The sequence below is a fragment of the Chelmon rostratus genome, chromosome 18 (genome assembly GCF_017976325.1).
Source record: "Chelmon rostratus isolate fCheRos1 chromosome 18, fCheRos1.pri, whole genome shotgun sequence".
Classification (NCBI taxonomy): Eukaryota; Metazoa; Chordata; class Actinopteri; order Chaetodontiformes; family Chaetodontidae; genus Chelmon; species Chelmon rostratus.
This window is the reverse complement of record NC_055675.1, coordinates 8,976,732-8,991,781: the sequence shown is the minus strand read 5'-3', so window position 1 is coordinate 8,991,781 and position 15,050 is coordinate 8,976,732. Positions and strand designations below refer to the sequence as shown.

General features: G+C 44.6%; 1 protein-coding gene across 1 annotated transcript in view; it reads left to right on the top strand.

Moving 5' to 3' along the window:
- Nucleotides 1-4,942: 4,942 nt before the first annotated feature.
- Nucleotides 4,943-15,050, top strand: part of LOC121622182 (MAM domain-containing glycosylphosphatidylinositol anchor protein 2-like) — a 162,344-nt gene continuing 152,236 nt past the window's right edge. The window contains exon 1 of the mRNA XM_041959068.1: nucleotides 4,943-5,015. Coding sequence (XP_041815002.1) covers nucleotides 4,943-5,015 — 73 coding nt within the window. The remainder of the gene's footprint in view (nucleotides 5,016-15,050) is intronic.

Below are 15,050 nucleotides of genomic sequence, written 5' to 3'. Positions count from 1 at the left end.
AGTTCAACCTCTGTGGAGACCAACCCTGATATCTCAGTGGGGACCATCACAAAGGCCTGCGGTTTCTGGATTCTGACGGCATCTTGATACCAGCTGCCACGAACCGCTGCACCTCATTGTGAAATCTACCTCTTTTCACCCCAGTTATGTGTGTAAATACTGCCGACAGGCTTCCTGCTGCCGTGAATACTGAGTGTGTCAAAGTGGCGCTACCCAGGGAAAAACAGGGGGGTGTCTTAGGGAACATTTGTAGAATACAAATACGCGTCATGCTTGTCAGAACCGCCTTTTATTGTCAGGCTAAGGCCTGCCTCTCAGCACGAGATCATACAGTAGTCCATGTTAAAGGAGTGTGCTGAAGATGCTTTCCTTAGCAGACAGCTCCAAACTGAATCGAAATGGAGTCCGCTCATTTCATGTAAAAGGGCATAAAGAACAGATGAGGTCTAGAATCTATGAATGTAAAAGAAAGCTATTTGTTGCTTTCCAAGAGAATCAGCAGACAAATGTGCATCTGTGTTAAAATGTTCATTGGAATAAGGGTGCCAGTGCATCTTTTTATACTGCAGTCTGGTAACAGAGTCATGAGTGTTCTTGTTGGATGCATTTTTACCCACCGTCTCTGTGCCTGCAGCTGGTCTCAGATAAGCCACATGCAAGGCATTACCGCACTGTAAACGAATCATGACACGGGGAAACTAAATCATCTGCCCACTTTTAAATTCTTTCCCTTCTAAATTCTTTCTGCCAGCTCGGAGGTGACCTATTTTCTAAGTGAAACATTCGTCAAAGGTGGCACACGGGGGGGCATGCTTGGCTGTGTCCTGCGAGTGTGTGCACTGTAGCTAATATGCATGCAGGGTGGGCAGGAAGTCAACCATATGCAATTTTTGAGTGACGGCCCAAGAAGCATTTCCCATACCACCACGGCTGCTTGTACCCTGGGTGCTGCAGATTTCAAAGCATGTTTAAAGACTCTTCAGGTGGTTCAGAGGAAAAGATAATTGCAGTTTGTTGGAAGCATTAAAAGTCTTTTAAATCCAGATGCTCGGGCCTGTGTCATTTCTATCTCACAATTCCCTCGGGGTGCTGAATGACATCTCTCTTGTTCGCTAGATAGAAGTTTAAAGTAATCATTCGCTTCAAATGCCACATTCAAGCAGTGGTGCTGACAATTTAAATGAACAGCAACCGGACCAAAAAAAAACAAAAAAACGTGAGCATTGCTTGACAAGATTTGAGCTACAATGGAACAGTTTCCACAGGTGGCCACTGGCTGCTATATGACTTTTAAGGCAGCGAGATGGAAGAATACATGTTGTTCCATTTGAGATTTGCTCATGTGTGATGCCAACCAGAGCAGAATATTGTCAGAGTACCAAAGCCGTAACCCTCTCATGTTCTTTCTCACACACTCGCAGATACACACTCCTGTCTGGCTGACCCTGGCCTTGTGTTTGACATCATCTAGGTCTGCTGCGCTTGACGATGAACGCGAAGCCCACAGAGGCCTTCCCCAAATGCCAAATTGTCTTGTTTCATACCATATCCAACACCTCATGGACTGTACAACTGAATACATTTAGTGAAATGTCATACAGCTCCAACTACAATAGTAGTGAGGCCATATTATATTTATAAACCCCCTCACGATGCTACATGGAGACACTGTACTCACAATGGGCTTCATAATCGCATTCCCTCCGATGTCAGTGCAGTGTAGTAGCATTAGACATCTTGAATAAAAAAGGGTTGCTTTATATTCCACAGGGAAGGAGACGACAGAGAAGGGGCGGGGGCTGAGAGCAGACTTATCCACAATAGACAGATGGGGAGTTAAACTCTAAGCTTCCCTGGTGGTCTCCTGCTCTACTCCATATTGGATGGGTGATGCAAAGGTACAGTAATAAACATAATGCTAAGCAGCAAGCAGGTGGGGGGATAAGCGCTAATACACGCACATCACTGTATGACAAAACACACACATTTCTGTACTTGCCAGGACATTCAACTGGTTTGTATTCATGTCCAGACTGTTGCTGAAGAGCCTTCAGATGACAAGTTTTTCCAGAACACATCCTCAAGTGGACCTTCAATATTAAATGGCATGTTGAACAGAGATTTTTATTTGTGTTTGGCAATGAAAGGACACTTCAAAAAACTAAACAGACTCGTGCACTCCCACAAACAGGGAATAGAGAGACGGAGAGACAGAGATGGTTAAACACCTGGAATTAAAGAGATGATAAAATTATAGAGCTCTCGGCTTCACACACCTCACGATAAAACAAAGCCATTATTGGCAGAAAATATGATCTGAAACGTTTTCAAAATGACAGTTGCTATCTTCACTGCTCCACCACTCTGCTGTTCAAGGGCGCCACACTAATGACAGTATAAAAGGGATGGACAAGATTAATCATTTAGATTCTTAAATTAAATTTGGAATAGCCTATATCAAATATTAACTCCACTAAATTCATTTTACTCCTCTGCTCCACTATGAGGTCCTGGTCTAAGGATCAGATATTGACAGCTCAGCTGAATAACAATGATGGAAACCTCATGAGGCAATGAAATAATCATGATGTCGTCTTTATTTCAGTTTTAAACAGTCATCATGTGCAATCAAAATTATAGCCTGGTCACAAACTGGGTATAACCCCCAATGACTGCAGGATTATGGATTGATTTAATGGTGTCCTGTAGAGGGCGCCAAATCACCCCCTGGTGCTCCAGCAGTCAGTGCCCAGGCTGATCCCCAGCTGCCTATAAAGATGAGGCTGTCACAGCAGTGTCTGTACTTCAAGAAGTGTTTCTTGTCTGTAACAACATGAAATACTGTTTTTTTTTCAAACTTGATTTAAAGAAAAATCCAACACTCAGCAGTGCATGAATTGCTTATTGCTGTTTTGAGGAGAATCTAAGCTGATTCTGGACTCAGCTAAGCCTTCTACTTCAACGTGACTGACAAAACATCAGAAAACTATAGTGTCACTTGTAAGCTTTTCATGCTTTTTTTTTTTTTACATGTATGGGAAGATACTTAATTAGCAATGACTTTCCACCAAACTACATTATTTGTCATCACAGGGAAACCTAATTTGGTGATGAATCACAGTTGTGTGCTTTTTGGTGTTTTATGCTGTATGTGTGATCGGGAATCTCGACATCTATCCCCATTTATCCCAAAAATATTACACTTGCCTCTCCATTGGAGAAAATATTATGCTAATTACAACCATTTAGTTGAAATTGTGTTGCTAGGAAACAGATGCAACTTTTACAGTCCTTCCAGTATTGTTCTTACCAAACACTTCAACAGGACATAGAGTGGAACCATTTATACAGTATAAAGTTTATGTTGCTTTGCAGTTGTCCAGAAGACCATTAGTCAGAATTTGGAGGACAATGGTGAGGTGAAACCTGTGGTCAGAACAGACCTTCTTACACGTTTTTAATTGGGATGTTTCCCATCCCTAAATATGGCAAAACTGAGTGTAATGAAAAGGATTTTCTCATTTTGCAGGAGCCCCTTAGAACTGCTAGCAGGACCCCTGAGGGCATACTGGGACCCCATTTGGGAACCACTTAGCTGTTGCTCTTTAAAACTTAAAAAGTTATGCATTGCTAAAAAGTTGCCAAAACATGTACGCCTGTGGCAGCAGCAGCAGTGTGTGTGTGTGTGTGTGTGTGTGTGTGTGTGTGTGTGTGACATCTCACTGTCTCAAGCCAAAGAAATGTGATGTAGCAGATGTATGCTACATGACAGACAGCATCCCACCCTGCCTGTCTGATAAAGGAGCCATGGTGAAACATGAGCAGACAGGAGTATAGACTGTGTGTTTGGTGTTGATTGCAAAGGTCTGTCAAAGCTCGATCTCCTGAATTCCAATGGTCCCATCTCTCTCCCCCTCTCTCTCTCCCAGCATCCAGCAGCTGCGCCTCTCATGCCTTTCCTGACGCTGAGCGAAGACTCCCATACAGATGAGCGCTGGAAGCCACGCACCTCTTGACGTAGCCACAGACCGGTTGCGGTGCCACTCGGTCTCCGTAGCACGTATTGCGCAACGTGACTGATGCTCAACTGGCTCCACGGCGGGCACATCCGGCTCCCACCGTCGCGTGAATTCATTAGAAAGTGGTCTCATAATGCTCGAGACGACAGCGGGCATCATCGAGGAGCTGTAGAGGAACCATCCGCTGCTCCTCACACGACTGGACCCTCCCCTCGTCATTGCCACCGGCGGAGATGAGTCGAGCGCGCGGCATCGAGGTGCAGTCGTGATGTGACTGTGTGAGCGCACGAGCCTGCACAGCTTCACAGCCCAGGAGGTGAAACAGTGAGAAATAGACGGTGTGGGTCTATTTTGTGTACGTGCGTGCGCGCGCGTGTGTGAAGCAGAGGTGATGGCTCCGTTTGGCAGCGTGCAGTCAACGCAGCAGCAGCATCCGCGGACCGAGCCGTGAACCACAGCTGGAATTGAGGAGCTATGTCCGTGGGCGCCGAGCCTCCGTCTGCCTGTAGTCGACAGCATCCGTGTGCCCCGTCGGTGTGGCGCCTCGGGGGTCTTAACTGAAGTCCAGGGACACACGGTTTCAGTGGAGCGCACCTACCTGGAGTGGAGGAGAGGTTGCTGTTTGTTCTAAGGCCGGGCTTTCTGCAGCCCACTCCCCGCGCACGCCTGCTTCCCCGCATCCTCCGCGCGACGTCTCTGTGCCGCGAGCGCTGCGCGTTTTCACTACATGGAAGTGGACATCAAAACCATCACCACCTGAGTGTTTGCCTCCTGCGGCCATAAATACCTTCACAGCGAATATAGAGACTAAATTAATCGACGCGTGGATCGGAGCTGTGCTGTGTCTATGCGCCTCAGTTTCACCGCCCCGGAAAGGACTTCTTGCCATTGAGAGCTGGATATGCAGAGATTAACGTGAAAGGATGGATCTAATTATCTGTGTTTTGGGGCTGCTGGCGCTGATCGTGGAGGGCATGCGTTGCCAAGGAGTGTACGGTGAGTGTATGCAGTTCGCTTCCTGCTGAAACCAAACGTGATCATGACCTTGTAAAACACTGGTCGCTCATAAATCGCCACTTATTGCCTTTAGACTCACGAGGTCCCATTAAAAACAAACAGAAAAACTCGTGTAAAGGTGACAGACCAGGTCTGAATGTCACGTTTGAGTGAGAGCCTCCAAATGTTCTCAGCAAACCCCGAGGTAATACACCAAATCGCGTGTGTAGCCAATCATGCACAGCCGCTTTTCTCATCCAGTCCATCAGTCATGATGGTCGGTGAGCAGGCTAAATTTAGTATTGTACAGTTATGGATTATTTCACTGGAACCTGGTAGTTTTGATCTTGAAGCATGTGGCCTCTCAGACATGTAATTTGCTAATTATCATTCAAAAGGTTGCTGTGGCACTTGTCTTACATTAGGCCAAATGTATTTTTGAATGTCACCATAAGGACTGTAACCTGTGTCTGAGCAGTGGCATTTAGCATGCAGTCATGAATGATCATCATGTGTGGTACCTCCTCCTTACGTCTGTCTGTCTGAATCTCTCTCTCTGTCTCTCCCTACCATGCACACACTCCTACACTCAACAAGCACACATTTCTGCCTCTTACCCTGCCCGCCTGTGCAACCAGTGGCACAGATGATGTCTCATATGAATCGCCATCCTCGCGGCAGCAGCACTGTGGGGGAATAATTATTCGTGTGCACTAACATTGGGACATGGAGGGAACCTTGAAGTGCACAGCCCTGACCTGTCAGCAGCGACAGTGGCTCTGACCAAAGCAGAGGCTGTGCAAGGAGAACGCGAGGTTAAGTAGAGATGTGGGTTGGTGTGATTCAGAGGCTGAAAAAGATCTTTTGTCGACATGGTTTGTGTGTGTGCGTGTGTGTGTGTGTGTGCGCAGAGATAATGTAGCAATGAAAGGTTACTGTGAGCATGACAGGAACAGTCATGGTGCTGCACCTGACCAATGATGCGCCAGGGTTTTATCTATTCTTTTGCTCTCAAGGGAGGGGGGTGAATAAGATGATAAATCACAGCACATGTCAAGGCAGCTGTAGCATGACTTCTCATATATGTGCACAGCTACTCATATCAAAATGTTTTTCCTAACACCAACTGCAGAGATATTTCACAGTAAAATATGTCTAAAATTACCGTACGCAGCATGCACTTCCCAATTTTACCTTATCTTCAATCCTCTAAGCACTCTCCGGGTGATGTAAAATTTGTACGTAGGTGTTGTTGCTTGGAGTGAGTGAATTCCTCCAGTTATGCATTAAGCCCGAGGGCATAACCTCTCATCAAGCATTGACGCCTCGAGAAATCATTGTCGATATCCTTATCCACTAAAGTGGTCTCACTAAGACGCACACACATTCAGGGGAGACGGGCATGACGCTAACCATCAAAAACGATCGCACGAATGTCAGATCAAAGCTGCGGATTCTCACTTTGAGCAAGCTGTCCGTGCTACGGCTTGTACGTGCAGATGAAGATGCAAGCTCATTAGAAGGAATCACATCCCATAACGCTCGATATGTGGTGTTGCCATAGAGGTATGTGTGTGTTAGTGGGCCTATAGCAGCAGCAGCAGCAGCAGCAGAAGAGACAGGGAGATGTAGCAGATGGAATTGTTTGAGGATTTGACTGTCTTGTGTTTGTGCTTGCATGTTGCATAGTCTGAAAATTCCCGCGAGCACAGTCACCCCCCCTCTGATTTATTTCCCATCACTACAGTGTTTCACCAATCATACAGTATACGATTATGTCCTGCTTTCTTGCTGCTGTATATTCTGGTACCGCAACAGGCAGCGGGCTGAGACAGATAGATAGATAGGTAGATGTTTATGGACTCAGGCCTGTATATCACATTCGTGAGGGGCCATTGGCCTGTATGTGCTTCATGTTTAAAGCATGCTGCTCATCTCCAGGGAGGTGGTCTGAATGAAAATGTATTGGCAAGGTTCAAAAGTCAACATTTATTATTGATAGTGGCAAAACATTAGCATGCACGTTGCGTTGCCTCCCATTGTATTCACTGAAGGTTTTGACACACAACGGTGGGCGGGGGGGCGATGTGTGCGCCACAGGTGAAAAGCAGTGGGTGTGTGACTGAATAAAATGAGGGCTTTGAGAGGATAACACATAATGGTGGCAGTAACTTTGAAGTGGGAGAGTTTCACAGCAGTTTTATAGAGGGCAAGGCTTGAATTCTTTGCTTTGGTCATATCATATGCAGTATTTTTTACCACCAGATTCCATCATCTTTTTTTCTGTGGAGTCCAAAGCGTCAGCTATCACTTTCTTGTCCAGATTTTTCCGAATGGAAAATGAATGGGTCGGTTTGCGAAAATTAGATTTCTGTCGATTATTTTTATCCCTGAGCATCGGTGTCCGTCATCGCTGCCGATTAAATGGTGGAATCATGATGTAGTAATGAAGAAATCACGTACTAGTGCGTTAAGTGGTGCTGCCAGAGTCATTAAAGAGGATTGATGAAGGCTAGTCATCCCTCCATGACTCCAGGCCACAGGGGGAAAAGAGACACCACTAAAGTACAACATCTGCTCCACTCTTTCTCTCTTCAGCTCTCCTAATCTTTTCCTCAGTTTTTTCTCCTCCTCATTCCCCCTTGGTGTGTGTCTCTCCTTTCTCATCACCCCCCCACACACACCTACCCTTCTCCAGGAGATTGCTCTATTATCTCGACCTCTGCTCATCTCCGTGTTGCTCTCCAGTGCTCCAATTGGCCAATAGCTTCTCTTCCATCACAGCAAATGGAAGCACCTATAAACTTTCTAAATATTCTCAAATGGCATTTATCTCTAATGTTGCTGTCAACCAAACTGCACTAAATAATAGTATCAGATGGCTTCAATGGAACATGACTCTTGTGATAGCATGGAAGTGTTTTTCTGCTTGTTACTTTATCTGGAGATGTACCGCCTTCAGTATGTTCTCTTTGCATCAAAGTCAGTCAGCGACAACCTCCATGGGATGTGCAGATGTTCCCGATCTCGTTTTGTGAAGAGAAAAAGTTCCTACCGCTTTTTCTCCCATCCCACTTCTGCCCCCCCCCCCCCCTTCTCTTTCTCTCTTTCTGTCTCTCGCTCGTTCTCGTTTGCATTGAAGTCCAACCAATTGCTGGGGTTTCTTTTCATGAGCCCCGGTTCAGACGCTTTGGCTTCTAAGCTATGCAAATGCATTCTGCCAGTGAAACTAAAGCCGTCTTTGTTGGTTCTCAGAGGCCTCCTCCACAGAGTCCTTCATCATTCCCTTGGATCGGGACCCTCACATTTCCCACCGTAATGAGACCACGGATAACTCTATCTCTTCTCCTCTCTCCCACTCTCAGTCCCCATCTCCCTGCCTGTCTCTCTCCTCTGCCTGTCTGTCCCTCCCATTACCCCAGGGAACAGAACAGCGGATGGACGTCTACAGTATATGCGCTTCAATCAGAAGCAAATGAGGATATGCAGCTGGGTACAGCGCACAAGAAGTAATTCGTTGCAGTAGAACAGTGTGAGGTGCACATTGGGGATTACTACATACCCTTGGGTGGAGCTTCAGATAGCACCAACTTAATCATACGGAATGTCAGTTCTCTTTGGGCCGAGTCCTCTGAGACTGGCACTGAATATACACCACAGAGACAATGTTTGAACTTAAAGTCTGAAGCACTCCTGCTGCGTTGACAGTGTTACTTTAATACTCCAATACATTGAGATCAAGGCGAAACAGCTGTTTTTAGCGTGGTGAATTTTGGAAACCGGATGTCAGATTTTCTCAGAGTTCAAAATAAAGGAGTACTCCACCAGTTCATTATGGCACATCCATAATACTGGGGGACTTGTGAGAGACACATCCAAAAAAAAAATCGTTGCAGGATATCCTGACTTTTAGAAACACAAGTCCCCCTAATGTAAGTCATTACATTTTAGGTAAGTTGGGTTAAGGTTAGGTTTAAGTTAAGGTTAGGGTCAGGGTTAGTGTGAGGTGAGTGGTTATGGTTGTGGTTGTGGTTGTGTTAAGTCTCCAAATGAATGCAACTCTATGTAATGTTTCCAAAAGTGATGGAAACACGACTGTGTGTCTGTGTGTGTGTGTGTGTGTGTGTGTGTGTGTGTGTGTGTGTGTGTGTGTGTTGAGGGGTGACACTCTCCGCTGGAAGGATGCCACTCTCAGTTTTGCCCTCTCTCTGCCCCCTTTAACTATTTTCAGAGATGTAGATAGTGTGTGTACTTTGGCAGGAGGCAATGTGAAAGATGGAGTCGTAAGCTTTCGGGTTGTAGTCAGGATTTTAACAGCATTGTTGCTGCATAGTTCACAGCAAAGATAGTAGATAAAAGAGACGTGCACAGCTGTGATGAATAGAATATACTTTACATTGTATTTATGACAATGTTAAAAACCAAAAAAAGTATAATGTAGCTTTGGATACTTTGCACACATCATGAACAGCTGTAATACTTTCTTCCCTCTACTGTGAGGATTTGGATGAGTTCAGGAACACAATTTACCTCTGGATCATTCAAGGCCAAATCCCCACCACGGACCAAAGAAGCTTATTGTAACCTGGCTGGCTGCTTCAACTGTTAAGCCCACATTCCCAAACCCTGAGCTACATGTCCTGCTCTGTACAGTGCTGAGGACAGAAAGCTTCTGCTAATGATCTTGTAGTCATTCATTCATTCAGTCCCGTTCTGGTGCATGATTAGACCAGCCTCTTGCCCTGGTTTATTTAGAATCAGAAGTAATTCTGCACTTGTAATGAAGTCTGGTATGGCCTCTAACCTGCAGAGAAGGCTGGCACCGAACCATAACTGATATTTTTCCCTTTGTCTCCTGACATTCTAACGAAGTGGCCATTCATCATCCGGATCATTAAAAACAAGATTTAAATCTTAAATGTCAACCTTGGTGCTGCTAGTATTACCTTGTAAAGCAAGAAGGCTTTTTATCTGTAGTGTTTTCATTCCTTTTAATAGTGTTAATTTCCTCATGTTGACAGACACATTGTCCTGCTGCAATAAATTAAAGCTGCCTATCTTGCTTTAAGAAGCCAAACTGGTCAATAGTGCTGGTGCAGTTGACTGCATGGCTCATGACAGATTTAGATCCTCTGGATATGACTGCCTTCGGGGAGTGTCCTTTGCCATTTTCATGACAAAATTTAACATAAGTGCATAAAAATATTTACATTATGGAACTGTGATATTATGTTGTTTTGCTCTTGCCAACAATGCAGTAGCCTAATGTTTTCCCTGAAAATCACAGGACTGGCTAAATTCGACTATCATAAAGGATGAATGTTAGCAAGGACTGAGCCCTGTTGGTAAAGGGGTTGAGGCAAGTGGTTCAACTCCAGCCAGACACCTTTGTAACATGTGTCACACCCCCCCCCCCCCCCCCCCCCATGTCTCTCCCTTTTTGTCATTTCCTGTCTGCTCTATACTGCATACAGTCAAAATTAACAAAAAAAGAAAATATCTTCAAAATAAGTCAGTAACATCTGTTGGACTGGAATTCGCAGCCGAAACATTAGCATAATAGCATGCACCTCATATTCAACAGATGGAGACTTACATCCACTGAGAGTTTACTCTGATGCTGACATTGACACCATATACAGAATGCTGAATCTGATTTTTCAAGTTATTTTCTGGTTGTAGTTTGGAACCGACAAAAAGGTTTTTTTTTTAAGAACAAGTGATGTAGTGCTGCTACTTTGCATTAAAGGTCCCATATCATGCTCATTTTCAGGTTTATACTTTGATTTTCGGTGTCTACTAGAAAATGTTTACATGCCTTAAAGTCCAAAAAACACAATATTTTTCTCTTACTGTCCACTGTTGCAGCACCTCTATTCACCCTCTTTCAACAACACTCCATTTTAGTACCTGTGTCTTTAAGGCCCCCCTCCCAGAAGTCTAGTCCGCTCTGGCTGGTCGGCACCACCCACTGTGTTTCTAAAGCAGCTCTGCTGGTGGTTTCATGCTCAGGCTGTGGCTGAGGGCAGTGACTGTGAAGTTGTGACATCAGAACCTTACAGAAGTCCTGGATTGAGCATTTTAATCCGCAGTATTTATATAGCACCTAGACCTGCTTTATAATCAAAAAAGAAATGGAACTCTAATGTTCTCCATTATGGGACCTTTAAATTCAAAACAAATGTATTTCTGGAAGTAGTCAATAGTAATGCATTGTATTTTATGAAGTGATCATAGAATTTTAATGTGTATTCTTCAAGCCCCTAAACTCCTATAGTCCAACCAAACAGGTGTTCCACTTATGTTAACAAATTAGACCTCTTCCTTGGACAGACAAGCGTTTGATAAACAGCTCCCTCACCCTTTCCCTCATTTTGTTCTACCTTGGGATGGGGCAAGTTACCTAGTGATTTGAGTTTGGTGAAATGATCTAACTAGCTCCACCCGATGCACCTGTTAAGGTCTAATTAGTTAGAGTAATTGAAAACACCTTTATGGGTGTGCAGGGCCTTTAACTAGCAAACTAACAAGTAGCTGTGAGGTAAATGTAGCAGAGTAAGAAGTACAATATTTCCCTCTAACATGCAGTGAAGTAGAAGCATAAAGCAGCATAAAATGGCAATACTCAAGTAAATTACAAGTACCTCAAAACGTGATTGACTGTACTGACTTACTTGTACTCACATTACGCCACTAAATGCGCCTTTGTGTGGTCGACCAACAGCAAAAACTGACCAGGAGCGAGATCTGGATGGAACTCCTAAGGAAAGGGTAAAACCCTCACAACATGTAACACCTTACTATAGCGCCACCACATGTCTGATCAGTGCAAGTTTTGTACCATGAATATTTGGGGAGACTTAAAACGTATCCACCTTTGTGTCTGCTCCAAGACTAAGTTACTGAGGTAAAGATTTCGGCCCAAAATTTTGAATTGCAACTAAAACAAGAGAGTATAAACCTTAAGCATGTTCCCCTCACATGAACCACAGCCATGCTTTGTGTTTCAGTTTTATAGTTTTACATTTTCTGCTCAATTTACGACAATTAACTCAACGTTAAGTCGTGCATTCATTAACATCTCATCATAAATTTGCTGTTTGTTAGCTCAGATGGCACTGACTGGATGTTACAGACATTCATGCTTTCATTATGCCATCATGCCTCGTGTGTGCATTATAATTTGGCCAGCTCATAAATACTGTATACTGTATGAGAATGGATAAACATGATGCGGAGAGCGAGGCATACAACAGTACATGCTGCATGCTGATAAGAGCACACCAAAATCCCTTTATCCAGGTGTGTAATTCGTGCAGAAAGAGAAGAAACTGGTGCATTTATGCTTGTAGAGAGGCTGTGAGTGAGTGTAGCTCATGTCCTTACCTGGTTTATAGCTAATATAATGACTACGACTGCAATTAGTGTATGACTTAACTGTGTGTTCAAATTCATTTTGTAAATTGAGGATTCATAAGGTGTTAAATCATGACATAAACTTGATGCTTTATTAATATTAAGCAAGTATTATATAACCCATTAATACATGCATTAAGTCTTGATAAGTCATGCATTGGTTTTGCATTTCAAAACATCAATTGTATATCCTCATAAAGTGGTACAGATTTTTCTTAATGAACAGCAGGATTATCTGATAAGATGGATCCTTTTTAGTGTCTGTGGTGTGTTTCTGTTTCTCAAGTTATCATTTCCATGATTGGCATCACTTCAAATCACAGAGAATTATACATGCTAGCCAGCTTCAAAGTGACGCAAATGATGAAAGGGCCTCATTGAATATGAATGTCTCCTCCAGTCTTCCCGTACGTACTTCAGTCAGTTGGATTGTCTTTGTTAAGACAAACTGGCAGGACCCGCATTTACACACATGAAGTACAAATCACTTAGCAGTCCCAATAGGTAGCTGATAAGAGCAACAGGGCACCTTTTAGCGGTACTGTGGAGGAAATAAAGCAAAAAAAAGCAAGCCAGCAGAGGATTGGTGCGTTGTGGCACCCACAAGAGGCTAATGCCAACCTTCAACTATGTCACTTCAGCCCACACAGGCATCCTAAGTGCTGCTCCTGTGAAGTGATGTCTGTTGTCATGGTGACAGTATGTGAGCCTGGCATTGCACATCCTCTGACTTCCCTGTTGCCTCCCTCTGCTCGCTCCTCCCCTCCCTCCCTCGGTGCCTACCCACTCGCTCATTCTCTCCTTCCCCTCACATGCCAGGAAATCAATCGCTGAAACAAATGTGAAGTGATTGCAGAAACGCAAGCTCCTCGCAGCAGCCTTACAATTGTGCACGAGAGCAGATGAGATTGCTGTTGGGTGGGTGCGTGGAGGAGGCGGAGGCGGGGCTAGGGCGGTCGGGGGGGGTTCGGCGCGGGGGTAGAGGCTGAATGTGTCTCTTCAAAAATAACCACCATTTCAGTGCTGTGAGGCAACTGCAGGAAGGGGCCTCCTTATCTTTGTAGCAAGTAATGCTTAAGCTTCTCTGACAAGCAGGAACAGTGGCGGAGAAAATGTGTTGACAGTGATGCCTTCAGTAGTCTCTAGCTTCGCATCAGCGCCAGACAGCAGGGGAGCCACACACAGAGACACCCCTGCATAAGACTACCATCATATCCATACCCTCCCACCCTGCCCATCCACGCAAATGCAGCTAAAAAAAAACACAAGTATCCATGGTGTATTTTTTCCCCTCTTCTGTCAAATCTAGCCGTTCCCCTACTGGCAAAAGGAGACGGAGACTGTGGAGTTGTGCCGTGGCTCTGCAGAGACGCTGTGAATCTCAAGACAGATGAACATGCAGTTTGTGTGTGTGTGTGTGTGTGTGTGGGTGTTTGTGGGAGCATGTGTACGTGTTTTCTGTGTGCGTGTGTGCTTTTTCATCTATCTAGGGCAATACTTTGCTGAGATATTAATTTAGCAATGTGATTTATCACCACGCTCACACATCAGCCCGTCTGAGCGAGGCTCATCACGGATGCTGAACGTGCCTCAAAGTGCCTGCGAACATGCGATGCAGTCATTACGTGCGCTTTCACACTTACTAAACCTCCAACCCTTTTTAAAGGGATATCTAACTGTCTGCTGAGCCCTTTTTTAGGATTATTTGACTTTCTGTGTATCCCTCAATAGTCCCTAAAAACCTTATTCTTCTAACAGAAATTCACAATGTAATAGCTAATCTCTTTAGCGTCATGCTTTCGTCATCTCTCCACCAGACACTGTATATCCCAGAGGCTGTTAAACCCATGGGGGCAACCTCAAGCCGTGTACTGTCAGTTAATGGCTTCCAATGGCAAAGAAGGCAGAGTTATCTGGAGAAGGCAAAGTGTTTCTCCACTGAGACTTCACTAAGTGGTGAAAGAAATCTCAGAGCGAGATTTAATGCAGATGTTGCAGTTCTCGCCCAGTTCTGATTTTCTGCCATCTCCCGTCTCATCTTTACTCGGGCTGCTGCAGCAAAAGCTTTGCACTTTGCGGTTGTTTTACCTGGAGTTATATTTGAACACTGTAGCTATACAGGAGTTACTTTATGGAGGTAGCCACGCATCCGCTGCTGAGAACAATACAGTCAAATGAGTCCAGAATCGGAGAAAAGCGATTTAACTCTTGCTGGGTTCCCCGAGTCTCCTCACAGTCTGGTGCATCGTCTTATGAAATTCATGCTTCGGCCTTCAGCTTTAGCAATCCAATCTGGCTCGTGAGCCAGTCTATACGTGTCTGCACAGCGTGAGGCGTGCTTCCTTTTGGAGAGCTTCTCCCTCGCCACAAACAGCGGAAGAATCAGCCCACGCTCTTGCGCCTTCAATGAAATTCTCACTTGATTTGGTTTGCTCTCCCCTGGCCCCAACAAAGGCTCGCATCAGCTATTCACTGCACGGGTTTCTTATTCTTTGAGCCAGTCACTTTTATTTTTTATGTCTAAATGCTCATATTGTAATAGGCAAATCAAATCACTACAATGACATATTTACAGTAACATGAGCATTACCAAATTAAGACTTTGCATATTAAAGCACA